Source organism: Saccharomycopsis crataegensis, assembly GCF_037102585.1.
Source record: "Saccharomycopsis crataegensis DNA, jcf7180000000077, whole genome shotgun sequence".
NCBI classification, from domain to species: domain Eukaryota; kingdom Fungi; phylum Ascomycota; class Saccharomycetes; order Ascoideales; family Saccharomycopsidaceae; genus Saccharomycopsis; species Saccharomycopsis crataegensis.
In genome coordinates, this window is record NW_027043824.1 from 615,618 (window position 1) to 643,008 (window position 27,391).

At 39.5% G+C, this 27,391-nt stretch overlaps 9 protein-coding genes across 9 annotated transcripts; 2 read left to right on the top strand and 7 right to left on the bottom strand. All coding sequences in view use genetic code 12, as the record gives it.

Moving 5' to 3' along the window:
- Nucleotides 1-125: 125 nt before the first annotated feature.
- On the bottom strand, nucleotides 126-2,348 carry TRP5 (tryptophan synthase TRP5; the record flags this gene model as incomplete). Its single annotated transcript, XM_064996412.1, has 2 exons — nucleotides 126-2,188; nucleotides 2,303-2,348. The coding sequence occupies 2 exons, from the start codon at nucleotides 2,346-2,348 to the stop codon at nucleotides 126-128; spliced, it is 2,109 nt and encodes a 702-aa protein (XP_064852484.1).
- A 959-nt stretch (nucleotides 2,349-3,307) lies between these two features.
- DASC09_028100 (Tda8 protein) lies at nucleotides 3,308-6,262 on the bottom strand (the record flags this gene model as incomplete). Its single annotated transcript, XM_064996413.1, has 2 exons — nucleotides 3,308-3,855; nucleotides 5,512-6,262. 2 exons carry the CDS (start codon nucleotides 6,260-6,262, stop codon nucleotides 3,308-3,310), a joined length of 1,299 nt encoding a protein of 432 aa, XP_064852485.1.
- A 1,746-nt stretch (nucleotides 6,263-8,008) lies between these two features.
- DASC09_028110 (uncharacterized protein) lies at nucleotides 8,009-10,483 on the bottom strand (the record flags this gene model as incomplete). The annotated part of the gene is made up of 1 exon (XM_064996414.1): nucleotides 8,009-10,483. One exon carries the CDS (start codon nucleotides 10,481-10,483, stop codon nucleotides 8,009-8,011), a length of 2,475 nt encoding a protein of 824 aa, XP_064852486.1.
- A 2,133-nt stretch (nucleotides 10,484-12,616) lies between these two features.
- DASC09_028120 (uncharacterized protein) lies at nucleotides 12,617-14,419 on the bottom strand (the record flags this gene model as incomplete). The annotated part of the gene is made up of 1 exon (XM_064996415.1): nucleotides 12,617-14,419. The coding sequence occupies one exon, from the start codon at nucleotides 14,417-14,419 to the stop codon at nucleotides 12,617-12,619; it is 1,803 nt and encodes a 600-aa protein (XP_064852487.1).
- Nucleotides 14,420-15,225: 806 nt separating this feature from the next.
- Nucleotides 15,226-17,262, bottom strand: DASC09_028130 (uncharacterized protein; the record flags this gene model as incomplete). Its single annotated transcript, XM_064996416.1, has 1 exon — nucleotides 15,226-17,262. One exon carries the CDS (start codon nucleotides 17,260-17,262, stop codon nucleotides 15,226-15,228), a length of 2,037 nt encoding a protein of 678 aa, XP_064852488.1.
- Nucleotides 17,263-18,469: 1,207 nt separating this feature from the next.
- Nucleotides 18,470-20,605, top strand: DASC09_028140 (uncharacterized protein; the record flags this gene model as incomplete). Its single annotated transcript, XM_064996417.1, has 1 exon — nucleotides 18,470-20,605. The coding sequence occupies one exon, from the start codon at nucleotides 18,470-18,472 to the stop codon at nucleotides 20,603-20,605; it is 2,136 nt and encodes a 711-aa protein (XP_064852489.1).
- An 828-nt stretch (nucleotides 20,606-21,433) lies between these two features.
- On the top strand, nucleotides 21,434-22,438 carry ARG3 (ornithine carbamoyltransferase; the record flags this gene model as incomplete). Its single annotated transcript, XM_064996418.1, has 1 exon — nucleotides 21,434-22,438. One exon carries the CDS (start codon nucleotides 21,434-21,436, stop codon nucleotides 22,436-22,438), a length of 1,005 nt encoding a protein of 334 aa, XP_064852490.1.
- A 490-nt stretch (nucleotides 22,439-22,928) lies between these two features.
- DASC09_028160 (SUN domain-containing protein) lies at nucleotides 22,929-24,296 on the bottom strand (the record flags this gene model as incomplete). Its single annotated transcript, XM_064996419.1, has 1 exon — nucleotides 22,929-24,296. The coding sequence occupies one exon, from the start codon at nucleotides 24,294-24,296 to the stop codon at nucleotides 22,929-22,931; it is 1,368 nt and encodes a 455-aa protein (XP_064852491.1).
- Nucleotides 24,297-25,775: 1,479 nt separating this feature from the next.
- DASC09_028170 (SUN domain-containing protein) lies at nucleotides 25,776-27,143 on the bottom strand (the record flags this gene model as incomplete). The annotated part of the gene is made up of 1 exon (XM_064996420.1): nucleotides 25,776-27,143. One exon carries the CDS (start codon nucleotides 27,141-27,143, stop codon nucleotides 25,776-25,778), a length of 1,368 nt encoding a protein of 455 aa, XP_064852492.1.
- Nucleotides 27,144-27,391: the final 248 nt, after the last annotated feature.

Genomic DNA, 27,391 nt, shown 5'->3' on the forward strand with positions numbered 1-27,391 from the left:
AGCATTATATTGTAGTAGCAGTAGTAGTAGTAGTAGTAGTAGTAGTAGTATTATTACTATATCACTCTTGTATAGTATACATGATAGTATATATCATATTAATAAAAATAGTTGAAAAAAAAAACTCATTTGTCTGGATGATCCTTGTTGAATCTAAGATCCCAGCCAATCTCCTCCCCAAACTTTGGCAACACTTCGGCAACGGTTTGCACATCCTTGTCACCTCTACCAGAAACATTGATAATAATGTTCTGGTCTTTGCTCATGGTCTTGGCCAATTCAACCCCTCCATAAACCGCGTGCGACGATTCCAAGGCTGGAATGATCCCTTCCAACTGACTCAACAACTTGAAACCAAGTAACGCTTGGGCATCAGTAGCAGCGACAAATGACGCTCTGCCACTTTCCTTCCAAGCAGCCAATTCCGGTCCAACACCAGGATAATCCAACCCAGCAGAAACAGAGTGGGTATCATGCACTTGCCCATCGTCATCCTGTAACACAAAAGTCTTGACCCCGTGGAAAACACCAACACGACCAACTGTCAAAGTAGCAGAATGATGGTCAGAATCAATACCAGAACCACCGGCTTCCACCCCAACCATCTTGACCGACAAGTCATGCTCGAATGGAGAAAACATCCCGGTACTATTAGAACCACCACCAACACAGGCAACAACCGCATCTGGCAACTTGCCGTCGTTTAATTGCTTGAATTGCTCCTTGGCTTCATTACCAATGGTGCTTTGGAAAGTTCTAACCAAAGTTGGGTATGGATGTGGACCAATGGCTGAACCAACAATATAGTGAGTGCTGTCCAAATTAGAAACCCAGTATCTAAAGGCTTCAGATGTAGCATCTCTGAGAGTCTTGGTACCGTTTTCAACGGCAACGACTTCAGCACCCAAAATACGGATTCTAAAGACATTAAGAGCTTGACGACGAACGTCTTCGGCACCCATAAAGATCTTACACTCTAGCCCGAACTTGGCACAAGCAGTAGCGGTGGCAACACCATGTTGACCAGCACCAGTTTCCGCAATAATCTTGGTCTTGCCCAAACGCTTGGCAAGCAACACTTGGGCAATGGCGTTATTGATCTTGTGGGAACCAGTATGGTTCAAATCTTCACGCTTCAACCAGATCTTGGCACCACCAGCATACTCGGTCAAACGGGCAGCCTCGTGCAATGAAGATGGTCTACCAATATAAGTGTACAATGATTTGAGTTCATCCCAGAAAGCTGGATCTTCGACAGCGTCATCGAAGGCATGTTCCAATTCAGAAAGACATTTGTGTAAAGCTTCTGGAACGTATTGACCACCAAATTGACCAAACATTGGGGAGAATTTGTGGACTTCTTGCACATCTTCGGCAATCTTTTTCTTGTTTGATGATTCATCGTCGGCAATTGGGGTAATTTCCTTACTGAAGGTACCATCACCTTTCAAAATGCTTTCAACGTATTTCTTAGCAGTGGCACCTCTTTGGCCAGCTGGGGCATCGCCAACTAAACCGATGATCTTACTACCAATCACAACCCCATCAGCAGAAGAACCAGCAGCCAAGTAATGTTCTCTAGTACTAATACCGAACCCAAGAGCAATTGGGGTTGACCCGGAAAACTTTTGGATTCTGGAGATAAGAGCATCAATACCTGTAGATAAAGTACCTGTAGCACCAGTGGTACCCATTCTAGACACGGCGTATAAGAAAGAATCGGCAATACCGCACAACACTTCTAATCTTTCATCAGTAGTAGATGGAGCAACTAATGGAACGTAACTAAGACCGTATTCATAACAACCGTTTCTGAATTGCACGGCAACTTCAGGAGGCAAGTCAACAACGATAAACCCATTGACCCCCGCTTCTTTAGAGGCTTTGATGAATTCGACTTCACCATAGTTCACAATAGGATTATAGTAGCCCATAAGGATAATAGGAACGGTGACACCAGAAGCACGGGCTTTTTTGACGAGTTCAAACACTTTGTCAACGGTCATACCGTTTTCAAGGGCTTTGGTGTTGGCAACTTGAATGGCTGGACCATCAGCAATAGGGTCGGAGAATGGAACACCCAACTCGATCACGTCGACACCCCCATCTTGGAAACCTTTGATGATATCAACGGTATCTTCAATGGTTGGATACCCAGCTGTGATAAATGTGACAAGCGCAGCACGGCCTAATAATAACACATGAGTCAGTATATATATTTATATCTATAAAATTGAATCATCCCCCAACAAAGAATGGCGTCATGAATCAAGTTGAATATTATTCTATGGAAAAGACATACCTTCAGATTTGGCCTTGACGAATTGCTGTCTTAACTGAACGCTCATCTTATTATTATTATTATTATTGTTATTAAACAATATTGTTCTCGGTGACAAATATAGTAAAAGAGAATGAAGTAGTTTAGGTTAGGATCTTAAGCGGGCAGAAAACTTCAAATTTCGGAAATCCTGAAATTTTTCAATTGATGGCTGCATTTAGTCATCTCCCCGCATCATTGCCCGGCCACCGACGGTCCACCGCAATGGGAGTGTTTCATGTCATCTTATTATCAGACACCGACTGACTAACTCCGAATTGTCGCTATTATTAGTCACACTGAGTGGGTGCTAGACGTTTCTCTTTTCATTCTCTTTTAAATTAATTATAGCAAGCAAGTTCAGGCTTCTGCTAAGCATTTTTCCTAACCTTTTGCAAGAGTTAGTTAGTTATGACGTTTCCATATGCATATGGGGTCTACTACTGTACCTATTGAACAATATCTATGGAAAATCAAGAAAATGGCGAAGGTAACATTAAATAGTAATAACTCTGATAAAAGAAAAATTTCTAGCCTGTGTCATAAATCATTGGTACTCATCAATATCACATAATAACACATCATGGGGATAGGATGTGCTATTCAAGCTTGCCTTATTTTATCTTGACCTATTGGTTTTCAGTCAATAAAGGCACCCAGGTCTGGTGATTGTACTTGTAAAAAATAAATGGTTCAGAGAATGAATGCTATAAGTTTCTCTTTTAGAAGATACTACTAGATTATATGATAATAAATAAAGATTCCAGATCTATTTGCGAAACCTAAAGAAAATAAGAAAGAGAAAAGTATGAAAAAAAAATATAAAATCAACCGAAAGAATGGGTTGAAAAAGTAATAGTTATGTAAGAGCTCTAGTACAAAACTGTAGTCTAAAAGAAGAATTAAAAGGAAAAAAGCATGGAATCAATTAATGACCCATTGGTAAGAAAAAGTCTATGGTGTTAAGGAAAAAGTATTCCGAGGGTATTAGAATAAGAAAACACAAGAAATGAAGAAAGCCAAGATAGAGGCAGAAAGACTGTTGACTCTGGAAGCAGCACCTTCGTAACTTTGAACGGAGGCAGTGGAGCTTGCAGAAGCAGAAGTTTCAATGGCAACAGTAGCGGAGGAGGTGGTGGAGGAAGAGGTAGAAGCTTCAGCAGCAACAGTAGCAGAGGAAGAGGAAGCAGAGGATTCAACGACGACAGCTGCAGAAGAAGAAGAAGAAGAAGAGGCTTCGGTGGCAATGGCAGTGGCAGCAGAGGAAGAGGCAGCAGAGGATTCAACTACAACAGCTGCAGAAGAAGAAGAAGAAGAAGAAGAAGAGGCTTCGGTGGCAATGGCAGTGGCAGCAGAGGATTCAACGACGACAGCTGCAGAAGAAGAAGTAGACGCTTCAGCGGCGACAGTAGCGGAGGTAGAGGAAGTAGAAGCAACAGCAACACTGGATGAAGAGGAGCCACTAGATGGAGAAGCAGCAGCACTCTTTGAAGTAGAAGCAACAAAAGTGGAGTGAATAGTAGAACGAGTGCACCCTTGTTCACCACAATAAGTAATTGTTTCAATGTCAGTGGTCAAGTCGCTAACAATATCGGTAGAAGTACTCAAAGAAGAAGTGGCGACAGTGGCATTACCGTAGTAGGCAGTGGTAGTGGATTGTGGAGTAAAGATTTCAACAGTACCGGTACCAGAAGCTGGATTGGCTGGGGTGATAGTGGAAGTAGAAGTGTAAGACTTAGACCATGGGATAGTGGTAGTGACAGTAACACCAGGAGTGAAAATTTCATCAGAAATGGTAGCATTGACATTAGTACCGGTTGGGTAAACAGTGGTTTCACTAGCAGTAAGACCAGTCCAGTAAGAAGTGATAGTGGTACTCTTGTCTGGGATGGCAATAAGAATAGTAGCAACATCATTGGTACCAGTTGGGTATTCAGTGGTGACAATGGAAGTGTAGTTCTTGGTCCAACCTTCAGTGGCGGTAGTAGACAAATCAGGGATGAATTCACTAACAGTGATAACGGAACCATTACCGGATGGGTAGTAAGTGGTCAAAGAAGTAGTGGTTTCGGTCCAGTGTGTCTTGATGGTGGTGGTGATATCTGGAATGTACTTGGAAACGGTGATGACAGTGTTAGCACCAGTTGGGTAAATGGTAGTGTATGAGGTGGTTTTACCGGTGTATTGGACTGGAACAGTGGTGGTGATGTCTGGAATGAATTCAGAAACAGTGATCACAGTGTGGTTACCAGCACCATCTGGGTAAACGGTGGTAAGAGAAACGGTTTCACCAGTGAAGTGGGTAATGGTAGTGGTAGTGGTATCTGGGATGAATTCAGAGACAGTGAAATCAGTACCAGTACCGGTTGGGTTGGTGGTGGTGTAAGAAGTGGCGTTACCAGTATAGTGAGTGGTGTAGCTAGTAGTTCCATCAGGGATGAACTCAGAAACTGTAATCACGGTGTTAGAACCAGTTGGATAGTAAGTAGTAAAAGAAGTAGTTTTACCAGTGTAGTGGGTCTTGACGGTAGTGGTAATATCTGGAACGAATTCAGAAACAGTAATCACCGTGTTGTCACCAGTTGGGTAGATGGTGGTAAGGGAAACAGTTTCACCAGTGAAGTGGGTGATGGTAGTAGTAGTGGTATCTGGGATGAATTCAGAGACAGTGAAATCAGTACCAGTACCGGTTGGGTTGGTAGTGGTGTAAGAAGTAGTTTGACCAGTGTAGTGAGTGGTGTAGCTAGTAGTTCCATCAGGGATAAATTCACTAACAGTAACAATAGTGTTGTCACCGGTTGGCCAGACAGTGGTGTAGGAAGTGGTCTTACCAGTGTAGTGGGTGGTTGTGGTAGTGGTGGTATCTGGAATATCAACCACGACGGTGTTAGTACCAGCTGGAGCGCTTGCAGTCTCGGTGGTAACGGTGGAAGTGAAAGTTTTGGTCCAGTGGCCAGTAGAAGTAGTTGATCTGTGATAAGGAGTTTCAACGATCACGGTAACTTCACTGCTGAGAGCAGTTGGAGTAGTGGTGGTGGTAGAAGTACCAGTACCGGTCCATTTGGTAGTGACGGTGGTAGTGCCTCTTGGAGTTTCCACGACAACTTCAATTGGGGAGCTTGGGTTAGACATGGTGGTGGTGTAAGTGGAGGTAGAGGAGCCAGTCCAAACAGAAGTGATGGTGGTGGTACTAGCTGGGGCCAGAGGAGTAACAGTAACACAAGTAGAATCTTCTTCATCAAATTGATAAACAGAATCACCGAAAGTAGTAACTTTTTCACCATTTGGATAAGTCACAGTCAATTGCAAGTTAGCGTAATGGACGATGTTAATGTAATCGATTCTAGTAGGGTAGTAGTAACCACCTTCAAGGTAAGTTTGTCTAGAAGCATCATAATCGAGACCATCACTAGCAATAGAACCAGTAGTGTAAATGACGGAATCACTGAAGTTGGCATGAGTAGAAAGAGTTTTACTGTTACAACAATCAAAGGCGGCATCAGAGGCGAAATACAAAACAACAGCATCATCAGTGGTGTGGAAGTCAAAGTTATAGTAACCAGTTTCCTTAGCGTAGAAGTAACCAGTAAGAATCAAGGTGAAGTTGGAAATGGTGAGGTTGTCCCCGTAAATGTCCCCGTATAAAACACCTGCTGGGGTAGTTGGGTAAAGAATGTCAATATCTTTGACGTTTTCAGCAGTAGCGATCAATTTACCGTAGTCAGCATAACCATATTCGACGAAAGCTTCGTCATAAGCTTGATCGAAGGTATAGTTATAAAATCTGGCGTAGAACCCTTCAGAGGTGTAACTAGAACTGATCCAACAACCTGTACTTTCGTGGATAGCCCCTCTGTTGTCTAAATCACCATCAGTGGCACTGGCGAGAGTAGCAAATACTTGCACAAGGGCAAGGGATGAGAATAATGACTTGAACCACATTTTTTTTTGATACTTTACTATTTTAATAATGTAGAGAATTCAATAAAGTAGTGATGATAAAAAAGAAGAATAAACTACAATGACATAACAATTGGTAGAGATCATCAACCCATTTATATATTAAGAGCATTATATTATTTTTGATGAGTTGTGGACTGCTGAAACATCCGTCGAGAAAGTCAAGGTCGATCTAAGCTTATGATCGTAAGCTTTTAGCTTAGTGCGCATGTCATTGTTAGTTTGAAAATATGTGCGAAGACAGAAAAAATTGAGCTAAGAATAAATAACCTCTAGTGAGAAAAAAGTGGAGGACCACAATAAAGTTTTTTGCAGGCCCCCACCCAAAGCTTGTTATTTGTCGTCTTATCCAAAGGCTTTTCCCTCTGTACGTCCTATTATTTTGATCTCGGATTTCGGTAACTTCTGTTTTTTCTTTTTCTTTTGCTTTTTCTTTTTTTTTTTTGGTAAACCCCAACCAAATTAGCGGTTTTTCTATTTGTTTGGAATAGGGTATAATATTTCCATTAAGAGAGAAGATATTGTTTGACCCAAGTCAGCCCTAGCATGTTTTAGAATAGGTCTGCCTTTTTTTCCCGGATATGAAACGTCATTAAGCCCAAAACAGCGTATCAAGAGGTTTTTAGCCTGTGAAGTGCCACCATCAGCATTATTTTGTTACTCACTAGTCTGGCGCATGCTGCATGTCCAGACGCTAGCGCGAGTTCATGGGAAAATTATACTTCCCGATTGAGAGTATAAGTAGCTTTTGCAAAAAAAAATCACGAGAATAGCACCATTGGTGGATAACAATAGATATTTTACTGCTTTATCCGAAACAGGAGACATCGCCTTCACAAATTTAGCTGATTTTGGTTAAATTGATGTCTCAAATGCCACCCACCCCAACTAAGAAAAGAAATAGACCTACACAAAACCATCACTGACAAGAAATCACAAGAAGGGAAAAAAAAAAAAGAAAAAAGAAAAAAGAAAAAAGAAAAAAGAATCCAATATTTTTTCGGCAACTACTTGGCCTTTCTAGGAATCATCTTTTTATTTTGTTTTTTGCAAGAAAATCAGTGATCTGGGTTGATTGCATTGGGGAGGCGATATGCCATCATGCAGGCCCATTTTTTGATGTTCCAGGTGGAAACCTTCTGTGATCCAATTACTGTAAAACAAAAAGCAAAAATGGGTGGAGCAGACTTGCAAACAACACCTATAGGTATTTCTGCAGAGATTACGGACGTACAGCTTTCTGAAAATAATTTCAAATCACACAGGTGTGTTCCAAATAGTTATCATGGCCTATCCCAGAGTTGCGTTAAATTAAGCGATCAAAGAAACCTACCAGCACGTAGGATTTACTAGTAAGATCTACGGAATAAGGAAATGAGCCGATAAATATGGTTTCCAAAAGTGTTTTATTGTCATTTAGTGAAAATATTCTCTGCAATATACATGTCTCGACTGAATGGCATAGATTTCATCCTTCAAGAAAGCCTCCTATTCCGATGGACAAAAAAGACCCAGCGTAGCTTCAACAATTGCAATAGGTTTTTGATGGTTTCCTTATCTTTTCAAATGCATCATATCCATAATACATCATGTCCATAATACAAATTCACTGAAATTTGGGAGAAATACCATTAGGATATTAAAAAAAAAAAAAGGGAGGGGATGTCTTTTACCAAAAACCATTTGCTCCAATTTTTGTCTTTGGTGGGTTTCATACCCCTTCAGTTCCTAATTCATTATTGGGACTGATTTTCTTTCCAAAATTCTGTACAATTTCTTCTCCTTCTTCCTGTTCTGCTTCATTAATCGTTTGAATTTATTAACCACCATGACAAACTTCACAAGCACTATCAACTTTTTTCTGGGCGACATCGCCGAGGAATGAAAGTTTCGATTATTAAATGTCAACACATTACTAAGCTTAGCATCAAGATGTATCGACAAGTTATTAAAATAGCTGGTGCTTGGATTATGAATTGGCGCGGTTTGCCTTTGTTTACCATGACCAGTATGACTATCGAAAATCTTAGATATTTCGCTCTGGGTTAATTCATCAATGCCAGAAATATCAATCAATCGGTTTAATTTATTGTCACTCTTTGTATTAGAATCCCGAGAATACTTCATCAATTGAAGCAAACAGTCGACATAAACTTCTCGAACTGTATGTTCAAGATAACCGCTCACAAACTTGAGCCCGCTTATTCGAGCCTTCAACTTTGACATTTCAAAATCCTTCAAATAACGTTCCTTGATAAGGTTATTAAGACAATTCTCGAGGCTAGAAATATAGCCCTTAATTTCCAATTGGTTAGGATGGTCACTAGAAGCAAAAGTATCAAATATCTGGGATCTCAACTTGGAATTGTCAACTATTGATTGATCTAATGCACTATGAAATAATGTCTGGTTAGCTCTGTTGGTGTCAATTAGTTCATCCAGTGTTTGTGGCTGTGATGTCAGTCTTTTTTGTTTCATAATTTCCATTTCTAAATTCTGTTTGTCATTCTTCAACTTGATTTTCTCATTCTCCACTTCTTGTCTCATCTTTTGCACTTTCTGCTTTTCTGATTTCAACTTTGCCAATTCAATGGAAAATTCTTTCTTGGCATTTTCAAAGTCTTCTCTTTCGCGTTCCAACACTTTTAGATCATACAGCAACCGCAATTTCTCGTACTCTAATTGCTCTCTATCCTCATCTCCGAGGATGGTGTCTGAGGAATCACCGTTGTCAATAAAATCATTGCCAGATTTTGTATCAGCAGGGAGTTCCGAGGTTTGATGATTCTCAACTTTTCTTTGTTCCTCTTCATCCATATCGATATTATCATATATTTGATTTTCTATTTTTTCAATCCTACCTTTTGCCTCAATAAATATAGGGTTCTGGATTTCTTTGGCTCTATGCGTAGTATTGATTTCTGGAGAATTGGTTTGCTCTTTCTCAATATTAGCGAAGGAAACTTTCCTGATCAATGGGGTACTACTATCGATCGAGTATAACTTGGCAGGGGTGCTGGTCATATTGTTTGCGCTGCTAAAATGAGTGGGCATTACTGATAGATCATTATCTGTTAACTCGGCCAGGTTTGGTGACTGATTACTGAAAGGACTAGATTGAGATTCCATAACAGCATTAGTATTAAGTTTTACGCCATCACTGAACGCAACTTTTTCCATCCGCAAAGGTTCTAATTCCTCAATTTTTCCCAAAGGATATTGCTGGCCTTCTTTACCAGGAAAGTCAAGGTCGTACTCAAATGAAGATTCTAGTCCCAAGGATTCGATATCGGAATCAAGGATATTTTTTTTGGGCACATCGTATAATTTCATCAATCTTTCACTTTTAGAGGCGTCTTTGGCCTCATTTTCTAGCGAGTCCCTCTTTAGCTGGGCAATTTCGTCAAGGGTGGTATTTGAGCTCGACGCATTGGAGACCATTGAATAGTAGTTAGTTTTCCCATCATCAAAAGTTATGTCTCTCAAGCTCTTGGATCGTGTGACTGGTTTTGGGTATACTATTTTTGTCGATGATGATTGTCGTGTTAGGTTGTTGGGCTGTGAATGCTTTCCGAGTGACGGATCATTTGATTTTTTAGAATTATCATTAATCCTAGGAAGAGGTCTGTCAGCATTCTTGGTACTGGTTTTCTTATTTTGAGTCACATTAACGTCCAATGATTTGCCAACCACTCTCGCCGTTTGCTTCTTTTGGTTATTGTTCTTGATGCTGCCTTTCCCATCTAGTATCGTTTTAACATCATCTGAAAATCTCAGCTTTTTCTTTATATTTCTTTTTTTTTCTTGTCCGTGCTTATTATTGGTGAAAATATTTTTCCTCCCAAACTCTCCACTTTCCTTCAATAGCTTGATCTCTGTAGCATCGCTCATGAAACTTATATCCTTATTTTTATCGTATTCGAAAATCATGTTTTCTAAATCTAATTTGGCCAATTTTTTTTCAAGGCGGATATTATCCAATACTCTTTCGGTTTCCCATAAGGATTTATCAATAAAATTACCGTTTTTCGAATGATCAGCAGTAATGGTCCTCTGCAATCCATGGGGTATATTATTGCCAGGATGATGTAGCGAAGTTTTGGCTTCACGATTATGATTCTTTAGATGGGCACTATGCAATTGTTTTTGAACATTCAGCTGTTGGAGAGCAGTAATAGTATTAATTTGGGAAAAATCCGCCATTTTAAAGTACGCAAAAAAAAGAACCCTGGGCTATATCTTATCTCCCATTATATTGCGATTCTCACTTATTATCATTGGCTTTTTGGCGATTTTGTTTGTTTATTTTTCTGTGTTTGTTGACATTATGAGCACGTGATTATAAACAAACAAATGCCATCATCATATATTATATCGTATGGATACTATATAGCATATGTAGAGTAGATAATAATAATATATGCGGTATATTATCGGAAGATCATTGATTATATTATTGTTTTGAGAATCATAGGTTCTTATTTTTTCTTTTATAACCGGTTTTTTTTTGTTTTTTTTTTTCATTTGAAGAGATTCCGAACCTCAAGATGACACGTTCGAATCTCATTTCTGATAAATACTTTTCTTATAAATACTTTTCTTATAAATACTTTTCTTTTGAAACAAGGACCTTTCAAAATAAAATCAAGATCCAAAAAAAACTAATTAAAAGTATATTCTTCATGATACTTTTCAAATATCAAATTATCTACTGTATTATTTTGATTTAAACATAAATGTGTTCTGAGAGAGATTAACTTCTCAAATTGGAACATTTCCTACGAACACATAAAGACTAATACTCATTGGAGTTTTATCTTAGAAGATAGTGATCCATGTCTTGTACTTTGAAGGAAAAAAAAAAAAAAAAATTAGATAGAGTGTTTAAAAAATGCACTTTGCTCAAATATTTTAGTACCTGATAATACAATAGAACATATGTTCATTTTTTCTTGGTTTTTAGGATTATTGTAAAATCAAATTTATTTATCTGTCCACCAAAAAAGTTTTGAAGAGTAAATGCCTTCAGAGTTGGAGAAAATAGTTACAATACATTTTGAGAGAAAAAAAAAATATCAAGAGAATATAGATATTTTAAATTTATAATATAAAGAAAAGATAGCGATGATTTGGTGAAGTATTCCTTGGACTACATCGCATCATTAATGAGAATGTGGGAGATCAATGGATTTCCAGACCAAAGCCATGATCTTCAGAAAAGAATTTGGATTCTATTAAGAGGATCCAATTTCCCTGGATATCAATTATATAAGAAATTTAAAGCCTACTAGATAAAATCATTCGAACTTAGATTCCTAGGGTTTGGATTATATATTGAGCTGTATTACGACATCGTTATAAAATGTACATTCAATCTGATAGTTGTATATTACGCGTTTTTTAATTATTTTTTTTTTTTTGACATATATTTAGCAAATTAAATATTATATATCAAGATTGATAATGATAACATTATTTTTCACACATTCTATAATACATTTTTTTTTATTTTTTTTGGAATTACAACGTTAGAATTCTAACCCTTCGCCAAGCGACATGACTTGACGCGTCGAATTTATTGAAGACGAACTATTGCGAAAGCTTTTTCCAATGAGATAATCCACAAACGATATTATAAATATAATTAGATACTAGGATGCTCATGATAATAAACTATGCTCACCAAACATCTGATACTATTAGATATTGTTTATAATGATCACCAAAACTATCCATCAGTATATATATATACTCTCCCCAAATATGGTCTTTACTGGGAGGACTGATGTAAAATATAACATCTCTCCAGTAATCAAATTGAAATTATTATTTGGGCTGTAAACATTTCTTTTTTCCAATATCGTTCTTTGGAAGTATTGAATAGGAATATCATATTGCGGTAACTTTTCTCACAGGGAAATTTTCAACGCGTCGGTCAAAAAGAAAATCCTTTTTGACTTTGATGAATATTATAAAGATCCATCAAAATATCTCCTCAAATTGGGTGTGAAATATGGTTCATCAAGAGATTTCCTCAATTGGTATGAAAATTGAACAGCCTAGTGCATTATTAGAAATACGCCTATCGTAGGTACACATGAAATTTTTTGTAAATCATAACATCAAGCCAAACCTGATGAACACCATCATTATATTATAACTAACCATGAAAGAAAAGAAAACTTTAAACAAGAAATGAAGTGATGGAGGTATTAACAAAAAAAAAAAAAGAAAAAAAAAAAAAAAAAAAAAAAAAAAAAAAAAAAAAAAAAAAAAAAAAAAAGAGAGAAAAAAAAAAAGGGGGAAAAAATATAGACAGTAAAAACCATTCATCAACTAACTAAGCAAATTTGAAATCGCAATTCTTCCTCCTTGTGCTTCTTCTTTTTTAGGATCAGTCTCCTCTGTTGATGTTTCAGAAGAAACAGTCGCAGATGATGCCGGCACTACCGGCGAAGCATCAGTCATAACCACATTGTTGTCTATTTGATCACCGGTTTTTATCAGAGTTGGGTCGCCAGCTGAACAATCAATGACCATTCTTTCTGCCGCGCCGGGACATGGTTTGCCATGATGTTGTGGAATAGCAGCAGCAGCAGCAGTGGCTGTTGGTCTAAACGAGAAATTCGATTTAAACAATCCTGCACCGCCCAGGGTTTTCTGTGAAGGGGCGATGGTTGTCGATACACCAGTTTTCAAGTTTTCATGAGTTTTTTTGTCTAAAGAGAAGTTTGGTTTGAAGATATCATTCAGTAAGTTTTCAGAATTGGTCGACAAAGGTGGTAAGGTTACCAGATGCAGGTGCTGAAGATGTTGGTAAACAGGCGGATTGAAACTTTGATGTGATGGCCCGTGTGTATTCTGATGGTACGAGGCAATCGACGTGGTATGATGTGAAAGTGCAGTGGTGCTAAAGTTCAATGGAGGTAGAGTGTTACCATTATTATTATTATTATTAATATTAATATTATTATTATTGGGGTCTTTTGGTGGCATTTGATCACCTGGTTTATTGGGCGAGGAATATCCGCTATTCATAGGGGTGGAGGAATTCGTGATTCCCATATTATTTAATCCGAATATCGAATGTCTTTTCCTGGTACCTTCTAAAGTATTTCCCAAGCCAACAGATAACCCCAAGCCAGTGTTACCACCCAAGCCGCTTGAGGTATCGATGATTGAAGAACGACGAGAATTGGACGTCAATGAATCGTTGCTAGAATACGCGTCAAAAGAAATCAGAGAATTACGAGAGTTAACTAGCGACGTTGGAGATGGCAGAATATAATTTGAAGACAATATGGTAGCTGCTGAATGTCGGCGATCAAGTAAGCGGCGTTTTGAAAACTCGCTGCCGATAAGAGACGGCTGGTTTTGAGCTGAGCCGGTGGTGATATATGTCGGAACAAAGCCGTTTTGATTATTGTAGGTGCTCTCTGTAGATTGATATGATAAATTAGGAGTCAAAGAGGGCAAATTGATTTGCGATGACATAGGAGGCGGAAATTGTTTCAAAGATCCACCAACATTGGCTGGTGGTTGGAGATTATGTGGATGACTAGGACTGGAATACCCTAGATGTTCCGAAGAAGAGGCCATGTGTTGAGGATGATGGTCCATTGACGAGTCACTGTTATTCTCTATAGGAGCTGTTCTTTGTTGTTGTTGTTGTTGTTGTTGTTGTTGCAGATTGGCCAAGTTATGGAGATATTGTTCTTGAGGTAATGTTGCTTGGGCACTGGCTCTTCTTCTTCTATTGGCACCACCATTCCACCAGTTCTTGATGGCATTATCTGACCTTCCATTTAAGTGCCTGGCAATCTCTGCCCATCGTTTACCGTATCGAACAACTAACTCCTCGATCAACGCCCCTTCTTCGGGGGTGATTGGCGACCGATTTAACGAGGGTTTCAAATTCTGGTGATATCGTTCACGACACTGTTTGGCGGTACGCGACCCCAAAAAGTTCAGGATTCGTACCCAGTTTGTAGGACCATAAAGAGTTATGAGTTCCATCAACTTGCGATCTTCTTCCGGAGACCAAGGGCCTCTTTTTTGAGAAAAGTGATGCTGTTGTTGTTGTTGTTGTTTTGTTGTCGAGTCTGCGATAGACTGACCGAACTGATCGTCGGGGGGCATTATTTTAAAAGAAGTTTCGATAGCAAGGGTGTTCTGAGTATTCAATAATGAGGGGGGAAAAAAAAGTACTATTATTGGTATTGTTGTGGGTATTGTAGGGTAGATTCTGTGCAACGCTACGGTGGATGTTTGATGATCTTTAGGTGGTGACAATACAATTAATTCCTCACACAGTGCAAAAAAGCCACTGCTAGGGGCACCGCAGCTGCCGCACGGCGGGCCGGGTGCATTCAGCTGCAGGGTAACTAACTAACCGGTATAGCTATAAAGGGCCGTTATCCCTTTTGCCTTATATTATTTGGACTTTCGTCTTGCGGGAATATCTTTTCTTCGGGTAGATAGGGCTTATTGTGGAGTTCTGAATGATGTGCCAATGGAAGGCATCATGGATGTTGTGTGTGTGCTGGTGTTCTTGTTGAAAGTGTGCGGGTGTGTGTGTACAATAGATTGAAATATGTGTACACAGCTTCGGCATCTGTTTTGAAACGTATTGTTGGATGATCCGAGTCTTTCTACACGAGGATCATCTGGCCACTACTGTCCATCTTTTGTTGAGAACTGCTGATCAGGCTGCAACTTAAATAACATAATACAATAAGAAAGGGGAAAAAAAGAAAAAAAAAAAAAGGAAGAGAGGGAGTAATAAAACAAGGATTGGTATTGAAGATAGCTCTTACAGGAGATGTTTTGAAGTGTGTGTGTGTGTGTGTGTGTGTGTTTTAAATGAAATCCCAAGGATGGTATTATAAGGTTTTTTCTATAATTCTAAGGGTGAAACATATACCAACACTTGACAAGAAGAAAAATCAATTGGAATCATGATAGCTCAAACCTGAATCATATTCAACCAAACTTACCATGGTATCAGTCTTCCCGCTCCCATAATTCCCACTGCTTTTTAATACAAACAGTGCAGTACCATTTTGATACTCACTCCATTGGTACTGTTTTTTCCCGGCCAATTGTCTGGTCCGGTCACTACCTTGATCAACCACCACTGCTATAACTTCAGACGATCCATTATCGGTAGTGGTATCGTTCATGTTGACCACCGTCAAATAGGTTTTGGAATAACTGTTGGTGGTGCCATCACAAGTAAGTTCATCGACCATCGAGATTTCCGACCGACAAGTGCTGTTGGACCCCGATGCCCGGTACGTTTGAACATTGTAGAACTTCACCTGTTGAGAACTCTTGAATTCGTAAGTTTGTGACTCGCCGGTGTAGAGTTCCACTTGAAGGGTCGAATCACAATCCACCGTAGCTTCGTACCCGACCGTCTGGTCCAAACTGGTGGAATCCGGAGTATTCACAGTGATTTGTTGCGATGCCGGTTGGGAACTGATGGTGTTTACTTGGCCGGTGATTTGTTTAACATTTGAATCTTCCCAAACCATCAAACTTCCCGAGCAGATCCAATTCTCCAAAGTGGTGGTTTCCTCGTTTGTAGCACCTGCAGTTTGCTTGCCAGCAATCACTTCGACTTTGATGGTGGAACTGGCGGTCAATTTCGGTAACAAGATACTCAAATCAACTTCCACTGGCTCGACGTCGAACGCACCAATCCCTACAGTAGGACTCCATAAACTTGGAGCAATTCCCCCAGTGTATATCACCGGTGGTGGCAGTCTGACACTGATTAGTTCGTTGTCTAAGTAAACTTTAATTACTCTGACAGGACCAGCACCAAGGAAACCAACAGACGGCCAGGTTTGTGTTGAAGGTGTTAGCATATTCAGGTACCAGAATTCTTCATTACCGTTACCACTGATGAAAAGCAGAAGTTTTGCTCGGGTGGTATTTGAGGAGAGTTGAGGAACAGAATAGGTGAAGTTGGAATCAGGAAGGAGCAAGAGAGGTGATCCGGTGGATGATGATGGTGTAACCATCAGGAAGATTTTCGAAGGAGCGGTAGTGCCAATGGAAAACGAAAAGTTATTGGCGAGTGATGATGATGATGATGATGATGATTTCGTGTAATTATTATTAACTACCAATTTATCGGTGACGTTTTCTCCATCGAAGACAAATAAATCGGATTTTACTTCATCTAGTAACGCGTTGGTTTGTTCTTGATAATCATAGTAATATGCAGTAATTGTGACATTGAACACCCCATTAATCCCTGTGCTGGTATCGATAATATTATCCAATTCGAACTTGATGGTCCCTTGAACTTCAAACAATGGCAAATGATCACTAACGTCTTTCACCACCGACCACTCAATTTCCAGCCCGCTGGGTTCGGCAGTAGAAGGTCTCCAAAGTGGGATATCATTAAGAAACAAATGAGATAATCTATCATATTGGACCCCCAGTGACGTGACGTGAAGCTCAAGGGTCACTCGATTGAACGAATTACTTGGGGGAGAATACGGGGCGTTGAGAACGTAACCATAAGAATTTGCAAATTCGTGCTCGAAGAGTTGTTGGGATGTCACCGGAGTACCGTACGTTGGAGCAGGAAGGGCAATTTGGGATACTTCCTTAATGTCATCACTGGTGGTATAAGCGTTCATTCTGGTTAAATTGGCAGTGGAAATTGACGAGACTTTGGGGTGGGAAACAAGATGTCTTAATCTTGGAACCCTTAGAAATCCAGGGTCGGCCGGTGGATCGAATTGCAGATCTCGCTTATAGTGGACGAATTCTTGCGGCGTTGATGCTGAATTGGTGAAGAATTTGAATAGTGAAGAGTAATATAATGCAGTGGTGGTGAGGAATAATATTCCTAGAACCACAGTTCTGATGACATTTCTTCTTTTCAATGGGGCGGCGGATTCTGACATTCTTTGACACTCAAGCAGGCCCAAAGAATGGTAACTTGATTTTGGGGTTTTCATGTTGAGATTCGTTACTGGTTATCCAAACACCAATTCAAGACTCTTCTGAAAAACAAACAAAAACAAAAAAAAAACACACACACACTATGGAATTGGGTTCCTAGATATAATTTTTTTTTTCATTTATTGGAAATGGCGAGGTTGATATTGTTATGTGAGCTCGACTTGAAAGACAATGTTTGCAAAACTGAGATGGAGAGCTAATGTAAACAAAAGTGGTAACAATGTTAACGAGCTGCGTCACAGATAATCCTTGTATATGATGATAACAATAATAAAAGAAGCTTCTGACGAAACAATCACGAGACATATTCTAGGATTCTATTATATATATATATATATATATTAATAAATATTCTTTGGGTATTTGTAGGTATCCATTTCAAGGCCTCCAGCTTAGATCTATTTCTGCCGTGGGATTGATCACCGCATACCATTGATTTTGAACGGCTAAGAGAAGATTCCGGATGACAGCCTCAAAATGGGAAAAACATCATGATAGTATTCGGGGAGTTTGGAACCGAGCCCAGCCAGTGTTGCAGGTATCCACATTATTCCTATTTTATGATATAACTATATGATGTTGTAATAATTTGCACCAAACTCCTGGTATTATTGATGTTTCGCCGCATGTCAACATTATTATTATTATTATTATTATTATTATTATTATTATTAGGTAACTAGACCATCACAACAGATGTTCTTTATTCATTCCATGGTGATTTCGAATGGGAGCAATCATTAAGGATAAACTACATGATAGTTATTGTAATAGAGATTGCAATAATCAATCAATCGCTCAAGATATATAGATATAATAGACACGCTAATTCCGGATGACTTGGTTGCACCCACCTGGTTGGTGCACATGATAAGGATTTTTTTGTTATTTCACTGCCAAATTAATTTAATTGCTGGCAGCCCACCTTCTTCTTTTTTTTTTTCCCTCCCAGATGAACCAGAAGTTACTGATTTATCTCCGCAAATACTCTATATTATTAATCAGAATTAACTCCGCTAGTTGGCGTATTCAACTATAGTTGACAAATCTTTTTTTTTTTTTTTTTTTTTTAGTTCCTTATTAGGCATAATTCGGTGTTCCGGCGCAGATCGCTAGCTATTATAAAAGGGGGCCAATTTAGCAAGAATTGTTATTTTGCTTGTTTGAACGAACAATATTCACCAAAAAAACAAACAACAAAGAATGAAGTTGAAGTTGGAAAATGAATACTTGCCAGTGGCCAATGCTCCTAAATGGCAAACCAACCCTTCCAGTAGAAGTCGGTGCTCCTTGATAAGAAAGTGCATTACTTATCCAGCCATCCTCATCTTATCAGTGTTATCTGTCTACCAACATGTTTATGGTGAACTACCATTCTCAAGATTCTTTTTGGTGAACCACGATGTGTCCAGCCAAATCAATCATTCATTACATCAATTGGATTCTGGGGTGCCATCGGGCTCCACTACCGACGCTGAAGGTCCAGAGTATCATGAAATCTTTGAAGTCTCCGTCCCGGCTGTGGATTATGGCGTTCCAGTATATTCTGAAGTGGTCTTGGATGATTATAGTTTCGGAAACTCTTGGGGAAAACCTGCTATGGTCGGCTATACCCCTCCAGAAGATTTGGATTTCAATAGAGTGGTTGTCAATATCAGCACGGTTGTCAGTGGGGTGCAATACGATAGATTGGCACATTTGTACTTGAGTGACGTCCAAATTTGGAGAACTTCCACTGCAGAACCTGGTGGCAAGTCGGTTATCTCCAACATCACGAAAGACGCTAGTGATTATCTTAGTCTTTTCAAAAAACCTGGGAAGTTGGTTTATCAATTGGATAACTTGGTCAATAATAAACTCACCGGGATTTTCAACGTCACCATCACTGTTCATTACTACAATTATAATGGTGATGCCATGGTGAGTTCTTTGGGCTCATCAATGCTCAAATCATTTGAATCATCTGTGCTTCCATCACAAGCCAATTCTTCATTACTTAATCAAATTAAACTGATTTATTCCGTAGTGTATGGTCCACCATCTACGATCACTCCACTTACTGGCAACAACGATGGTACTCCATTGCGCTACTTACCAAATGACGATGTTTCTTATACCCTTTCTCCACTTTCCAGAAAAACCATTGCCGCATCAGCTAGGGTTCATGTCAGTGGTAATGCTGCTGAAGAATTCTGGTATTCCAACGTCCTTGATGAAAATGTCCATAAATTCGAGAGTCATGGCCATCATTTGCTCGGTAAAGGCCCAGTGCGGGTGTTGAAGTTCTATCTCAATGATCAGCTCGTGGCCATTGAGGCCCCTAAACCGGTGATCTTCACCGGAGGTATTTCTCCTAGTCTTTGGAACCCTGTTGTTGGTACTAATGCGTTCGATTTGGGGGCTATTGATATTAATTTAACTCCTTATTTGCCATTATTGTGGTCTAAGACTAACAAACTCACGGTGGAAGTGGTTACAGGCACCCAGCACGCCACATTGTCTTTCTTTAGCGATGATGATCTGGGAATCACCGTTGAGCCAGAAATCACTCCTGGCAACAACTGGATAGTTTCTGCTGCGTTATTTGGTTGGGAAAACCCTGATATCACTTTTGCTTCGGGGTTGGTTCCTAACGCTACTGTAGTGAGCAAGAAGGAATTTGCCATGAACTTGGGGAGATTCAAACCATCGCAGGCTAATCAAATCATTAGCTACTCTGAGTCGGTGTACGGGGTGGGGATTTTACAACTTGCCACTTCACAATCGCCCAAACCTATTGAATTTGGATTGAACTCCAGTGCTAGTGTGAAATTCAGCAACGTGCAAAACTACAAGAAGTTTGCGGATGTGGAATCTACGGTGAGCACCATTAAAAACAACAAAAAATTCAGTTTGCTCGATCCTTCAACCAATTTCACTACCTCGCTTGCCACCGTGGGGAAAAAAGTGAGTTATGTTTCGGTGTTCAACTTGGAGATCACTATGGGTCCAACCATCAGTTACGATGTGAGTCTAGTCCAAGTTGAAGAGTCCAAGGTCAAGGCGAACGGCAATAATTTGTATAATGTTGGGAAATCTCAAAATGGTTCGAGCTTGTTTTTCTTAGACCCAAAGGGAAACCATGGTACCGGGAAGTTGGAAACCAAAATCAAGGCTAAGATTCCAGGAGCTGCTGATTATCACAGAAAAGTTGTTGCCGAAAATGGCACGATTGTGGAGGATGAAGTCTTGGAGTTTGAAGAAGTTGATGCCAAGAACTGGGAAGATGATGAGCATATAATCGAGATTGAGAGATTAACTGAGGCCTTGATGGAGATTGAAGAAGCTCAATTACTTTGATGTTTAGTTTGTTAAGTTCTTGGTGGGTTGTATGTGATCTTTTTTAGGTTATTTTATCTTATTTTATTTTGTTTTTATTTTGTTTTTATTTTGTTTTTATTTTATTTTATTTTATTTTATTTTATTTTATTTTTTATTTCAGGTGTTTTTGGTGTCAGAATCTATGATTATGGGGTTGAGAATGGTTGTAGATTTTAAAGACATTGGGAAATAATAGGTATACCAAGTGTCACACGTGCGAGCAGTTTATGAGTAATTGCCACATATATATACATAGAGAGAGAGAGAAGCATTTGACAGGTGCGAGTGAAACGGAATGGAACACTGCAAATCACAGCAATATTACAATCACAATGTGGTGATGTAAGAGCTGTTCAACTTTTGAGTCACTGCCATCGGTAAACAGCGCTTTTTTGTCGCTGACTCTGACTGACGGTAATTAGTCACATTGATCACCGATTCATGTTGAAAAATTTTAATGCGTAAGAGTCATAGGACAACAACACAGCCAGCAACTGGTGAGAATAAGGGAGATAGCTTGTGGTAGTCGATGATAAAATGACTATGGGAACCAGCCGATAATCACCACCGTGATGTAAGATATTCTGCGAAAGTCCCTGCCGTTGCTAATGATGTTAATATTCGGGGTTTAACCATCTAGATGATAATTAATTAATTGATATACGTGCTGCTGCCGATGAGTCAACACGGACTTTTTTACACTTTTTGTATTAACTCGTTATTGCAGAAAAATATATCATAAATACCAGGGGTTTTGGCCTGTCTTTTTTTTCACTCCCATTTGTTCCTTTCAATTGCTTTCCTATAATGTCATCTACTTTTATCAGAATGCTCTCGAATACCTCCGCTAAACCAATTCGTCACTTGGTGTCGATCTCCGAACTCTCACATACCGAACTTCACTCGCTAGTGAATCGTGCTGCCCATTATAAGAGCCTCGTCAAATCAAATACTCTTCCCCCAGATAATCTTGCTGATGCCTTGAAGACCCAGACCGTCGGGCTTCTTTTCAGCAAACGTTCGACCAGAACCCGTATTTCCTCCGAAGCTGCTGTCAACTACTTTGGCGGCCACCCACTCTTTTTGGGGTCCCAAGATATTCAGCTAGGAGTCAATGAGTCGTTTTACGATTCGATCAAGGTGATTTCCTCCATGACCGGGGCGATCTTTGCCAGAGTCAACTCCCACGACGAAATCCAACAGCTCGTCAAGCACAGCAGTGTCCCAGTGATCAACAGTTTATGTGACACGTATCACCCACTTCAAGCGATCTGTGACATGTTGACCATCAAGGAACAATTCAACGGGGATGTCAAAGGTAAGAAATTGACCTGGGTAGGCGATGCCAACAATGTCATCAATGATTTGGCAGTGGCCGCCGCACAATTTGGCATGAACGTTTCCGTGGCCATTCCTCAAGGATACAAATTCGACGAACAAGTCGCTGCCGTCGCCACCAAAGTGGCTTCTGAACAAGGTTGTAAGTTTGAAGTGGTCCATGACCCACTCGTTGCCGTAAAAGACGCCAATATCGTGGTCACCGATACTTTTGTCTCTATGGGTGAAGAAAGCCAAACTAAGCAAAAACTCGAAACTTTCAAGGGATTCCAGGTTTCCAAGGAATTGATTGAACAAGGTCAGGTCGCTAAGGACTGGAGATTCATGCATTGTTTACCACGTCACGAATACGAAGTCAGTGATGAAATCTTTTATGGAGAAAACTCGGTGGTGTTTGAAGAAGCTGAAAACAGATTGTACGCAGCCATTGCCGTGCTCGAAGCCTTGGTCGTCAATAAGGGTAAGTTCCTTTGATATTGATGATATTAATGTATTTTTAGTTGTGAATAATATACTATGAATTATTACTTTTTTTGATTCATTGATTTTTGTTTTCCAGAAATAACGGGACTCTTGGTTTTTTTTTTTTTTTTTTTTTTGTTTTTATACAATAATAATATTGCTTTCAATTCTTTTCTGAATATAGTCTTTGTAGTTTTTTTTTTTTTAACCATTACAGATAAATGGAAGGGAGGATCACATTAATTAATAAAAGATATAGTCCACATTAGATACCCACGATTTCGAATCATTTCCTGATTGCTTTTTTTTTTCCCCCTCTACAATTTTAGTTCAAGTATACCGTTTATTTCAAATTGGTATTTATTTATTTATATATGTGTAATATATATATATATATATATATATCAGGTTTAACAATTCTAAGAGTACTGTATCTAAAATCAAAGTAATAAAGTGATAAAAATATGGAAAAATCCCGGTGAACCAGCACAAGGCCCATCAACTAACTTGCAGTGCCAACAGCAGAGAACACAAAGTTAGCAGTACCACCAGTAATAGCAGCAGTACAACCATCACTCTTGCTACCTGGACCTCCACTATACACCCCATTCTTATACCAACAATCTCCGGAAATGGTTGCGCCATCTTCTGCTTCAATCACAAGATCATAATTTGGTGCTTTTTCATTATTTGGGTTTGGAATGATACTCAACCAGGTCTTATTTTCGGTATACCCTGCCCCTAAGACCACCGGAGCCCAATTACCAATCGTACTACTGGCATTCCCCCAAACACACCCTTCGACAACATCCACCCCAGCATCATTAACGTAATATTGGGCAGAAGTTTTACCACCGTTCCAAGTGTAATATCCTGCTTCAATGACCACACTCATTGGTTTTTTGGAATTTGGCATCAACCTCGTTGGAATGTTCATGTTTTCCGAGCCAGGATAATCGGTTCTACACAAAGAAACGACTTTATCGAGTTTGGATACCGCGTAACTCAGGTTTTCCCCCCATTCGCACAAATAATCGCTGGCGGTGTTGGTTCTGTACAAATACCCATTCTTGCATAACAATCCTCCACGACTCTCCAAGTCCCCTGGTTGGGCTGCTGGCCATTGAGTCTTGGACATTCCTGCCTGACAAGCATAAGAGCAGTATAATCCATCGGTACACACCCCAGAAGTAGAACCACCTTCCGTGGATTGTTGGATCGAAGTCCACCCACCGTAACCAATCCAAGGAATACTAATCACCCCTTGCCCTGCTGGGAAACTGGAACATTTGATGGTACCATCGACGAATTTCTCAGTTGGATTGACAAAGTCTTTAAGATCCCCATTCACCGATTCAATATCGAACCCGTCCATGAGAACCGAAGCGGATAATGCAGTGGCTTCGGCCGGAGATAAAGACGCAGTGACGCTAGAGGCGATTTTCGATGATTGTTTTGGAGAGATGGAAAACAATGAGTTAGTTCCCGTGGCCGCGGCGGTGGTATGAGCAGCAGAGGTTGCTGATGTTGACTTTTCAGAAACTACCTTGTTTTCATTAGCAGTAGCAAAAGTTTTGGTTGTTGTTGTTGAAGACGATGAAGTTGCAGGTTGATCAGTAACATACACGGTGGTATCCACGGTAGCTTGGACTTCTTCGATGGAAGTAGAACGATAAGTTTCAGTGACAGTGACAATCACTTGACTTGAAGCAGCAGTACCACGAATAACGGTTGAAAGAGTACTACCGATAGGCATAATGGCACCGTTGGATGCAGTACGCTGGCCAACAAGTACTGGAAGTACTGGGACTGCGAGGACTGCGGGGACAGTTAATAAACAAGCGAGCGAGTGAATTGAAAGTGATCTCATAATTTTCAGTGATTTTGATTCTTCTGGTTATTTTGGTGATTTTGGTTATTTTGGTTATTTTGGTTTAAATGATTGTCGATGTTGCAGTTTGGAGCAGTGTTCTTTCTTAAAGGAGAGACTAAAGTTGGATGTTGAAAACACTGAAAATACCGATTACTGAGTTCTTGTGGTGCTGTGCTGACTGGCCAAAAATAGATAAATCTTGATCATACTTTTGAAAGATTTCCCAAAGTTTATATATTTGATGGTTGGGATTCCTGCATTACCGCTTTCTAGTGCTCAATGTCAAAAATCATCACTGCTGGCTGGGTGTACAAATCAACCCATAAATGGTGATTTTGGATTATTCCGGTGACTGGTAACTCACATTAGCATTATTGTTCTTTCAGGAACGTGAAAAAAGAAAAGAAAAGAAACAAAAAAAAAAAAAAAAAAAGATAAAAAGAAATTGATTTAAGTTGAAATTTATGCTTGATATATAATCTGCGCCGCATGCATGGTGGGTGGTGTATTGGGATCTCAAGTTGATGATCGATCTTATTCTTTTTTTTTGTTTTTCTTTCTTATGATTCTCGGAAGACACTCCATTCTATTATCAAAAATCAAATTCTATTAATAAGAAGATATGGTGGACCCCTGAATATTCACATCGATAGCCCTCCCTCCCTCCCTGGTAATAGCCCCTGGTAATTGAGATGGGGCAATTGAAGGGTCTTACCGTAGAATCGCAGCGCGCATAAACTGGCACTAATGAGCATTCGTGATATTTTTTATTTCTAGCAAGAGAACCAACAATATGGAACAATATTGATCAGATATTTTGTGATTGGGGTTGATAATTAGTTTTTCAGTAGTACCAATTATTATTATTATTATTATTATTATTATTATTAAGTTATGTTCCAAACGTTTAATGCCACAAACAGTAGAATAGAACCTTGAACTTCTTTCTTTTTCTTTAGGATGACTTTCATAGTTAATTTCATTAGACTGTTCTATTTTTGATAAGAATCAGCCCCATGCCAAGATGATTAGCCAATTTTTTACTAGCTCAAAATATTTAGCAAAAGATTTGTTTCGTTCAGGAGCCATAAATCTCCTTTTTCTGCTTAATAATATACTGATATCTTCTTAAACTTTCAATCTAATGATGCTACTGATTTGAAGAACTTGCCAAAATTCAAAATTCAATATGTCTTTAGGATCATTCAGCTTACTAAACATAATTTTTTTTTTTTTTTTAAAAAAAATAATATATATTGTTTATAAAGTAATCTATTAAAGTTAAGATAATCTATGTGTATAGCAAAATTTGATCAAAAAAACAAAAACAAAAAAAACAAAAAAAAAATAAAGAACTGAACTTAGAACCAGTCTAAGAAATATTGGCAAAAACAAAAGGTAAAAAGAATGATATGATTTCTGCAAGTTAGAGAGAAATAAATTGCAACTGTTTGGATAAAACAAGCAAGTGTTCATTTAAGAAAACACAAAACTGGCAGACCCTTTAGTGACACTAACAGTACAGCCATCACTTCCACTACCCCCAGAGTACACCCCATTAACGTAAGAGCAAGAACCCAGAATGGAACTGTTGTCATCAGCAGTAATTTTGACGGAATAATTAGGAGCCACTTTGTTGTTTGGATTTGGAATAATACTTAACCAAGTATTTCCCCCAGTGTAACCAGCACCCAAAACCACTGGAGCCCAATTACCAATCCCACTCCCAGCAGTACCCCAGACACAACCTTTTTCAACATCGACACCAGCATTGTTAACATAATATTGGGCCGAAGTCTTCTTACCTTCCCATTGGTAGTAACTGTCCTCATCAACCACACTCATTGGCTGGGATCCCCCGGCTTCTAATCTGGTTGGAATATTCATGTTTTCGGAACCTGGATAATCGGTTCTACACAAAGAAATCACTTGATTGACTTTGGAAACCGCTTTGGCGGTGTTTTTCCCCCATTCACACAAGTAGTTGCTGGCAGTGTTAGTTCTGTACAAGTACCCGTTCTTACACAACAATCCGCCACGAGATTCCCCATCAGAAGGTTGAGAAGATGGCCATTGGGTCTTGGACATACCGGCTTGACAAGCGTAAGAACAAAGAACACCATCGGTACAAGAGCTAGGATTAGTTCCCCCAGTGCCTTGGTTCTGAAGCGAGGTCCAACCACCGTAGCCGATCCAAGAAACGCTAATGACCCCTTGACCTGATGGGAAATCAGAACACTTGATGGTCCCATCAGTAAATTCTTTGCTTGGATTAGAGAATGAGGAAAGATCACCAGAAATGCCACTTGAAGAAGAAGAAGAGAATGTTGTTTGTTTGTTACTTGCAGCGGTGGTGGCAATAGCAGCGGCAGAAGTCTTTGCAGCAGCATGAGTGGTAGTGACGGCGGCAGCAGCAACAGCAGCAGCATGAGTGGTAGTAGCAGCAGCAGCAGCAGGAGCAGCAACCCCACCAAGGTTTGTCAACCAGGTGACTTGAACACCATTGATAGTGGCAGTAATGGTAATATCTCTCTTGTTCAAATCTTCAACTTCAGCAGAAGGAGTAACGTCTCTTTTGTGCTTGTGCTTGACGGTGGAAGTGACGTAGTGAGTTCTGGTGGAAGTTGATTGAGTGTTCGCAGCAGCAGTAGGGGCAGGGGCGTAATTACCGCCAGCAGCGCCAATATCAGTCAACCAAGTGACTTGGACACCATTAATGGTGGCAGTGATGGTGATATCACCTCCTCTTTTATCGATAGTTTCCTTCTTGTGGTATTCCACAGGAGCGGCGTAAATCAATGACAGTAATAACAGTAATTGTAATAAGGAATGGAATAGTTTCATGGTTTATGGTGATTGATTTTTCCTTTTTTTTTTTTTATTGTAAAGATCGTAAGTAGTTGGAAGGAAGCGAAGGACGAAAGCCCGATGGATGGGGCTTTTTACTTATAGTAATAGTATTTGTGATAGATCACACAGGTATCCTTAATGATTCTATAAGACCTTTTTCATCTAACCACATTTTAAAGAAGGGGGGGAGGGGACATGAATGAGTATTTATATCAAATCTGGGGATAGACAAAATCATTAAC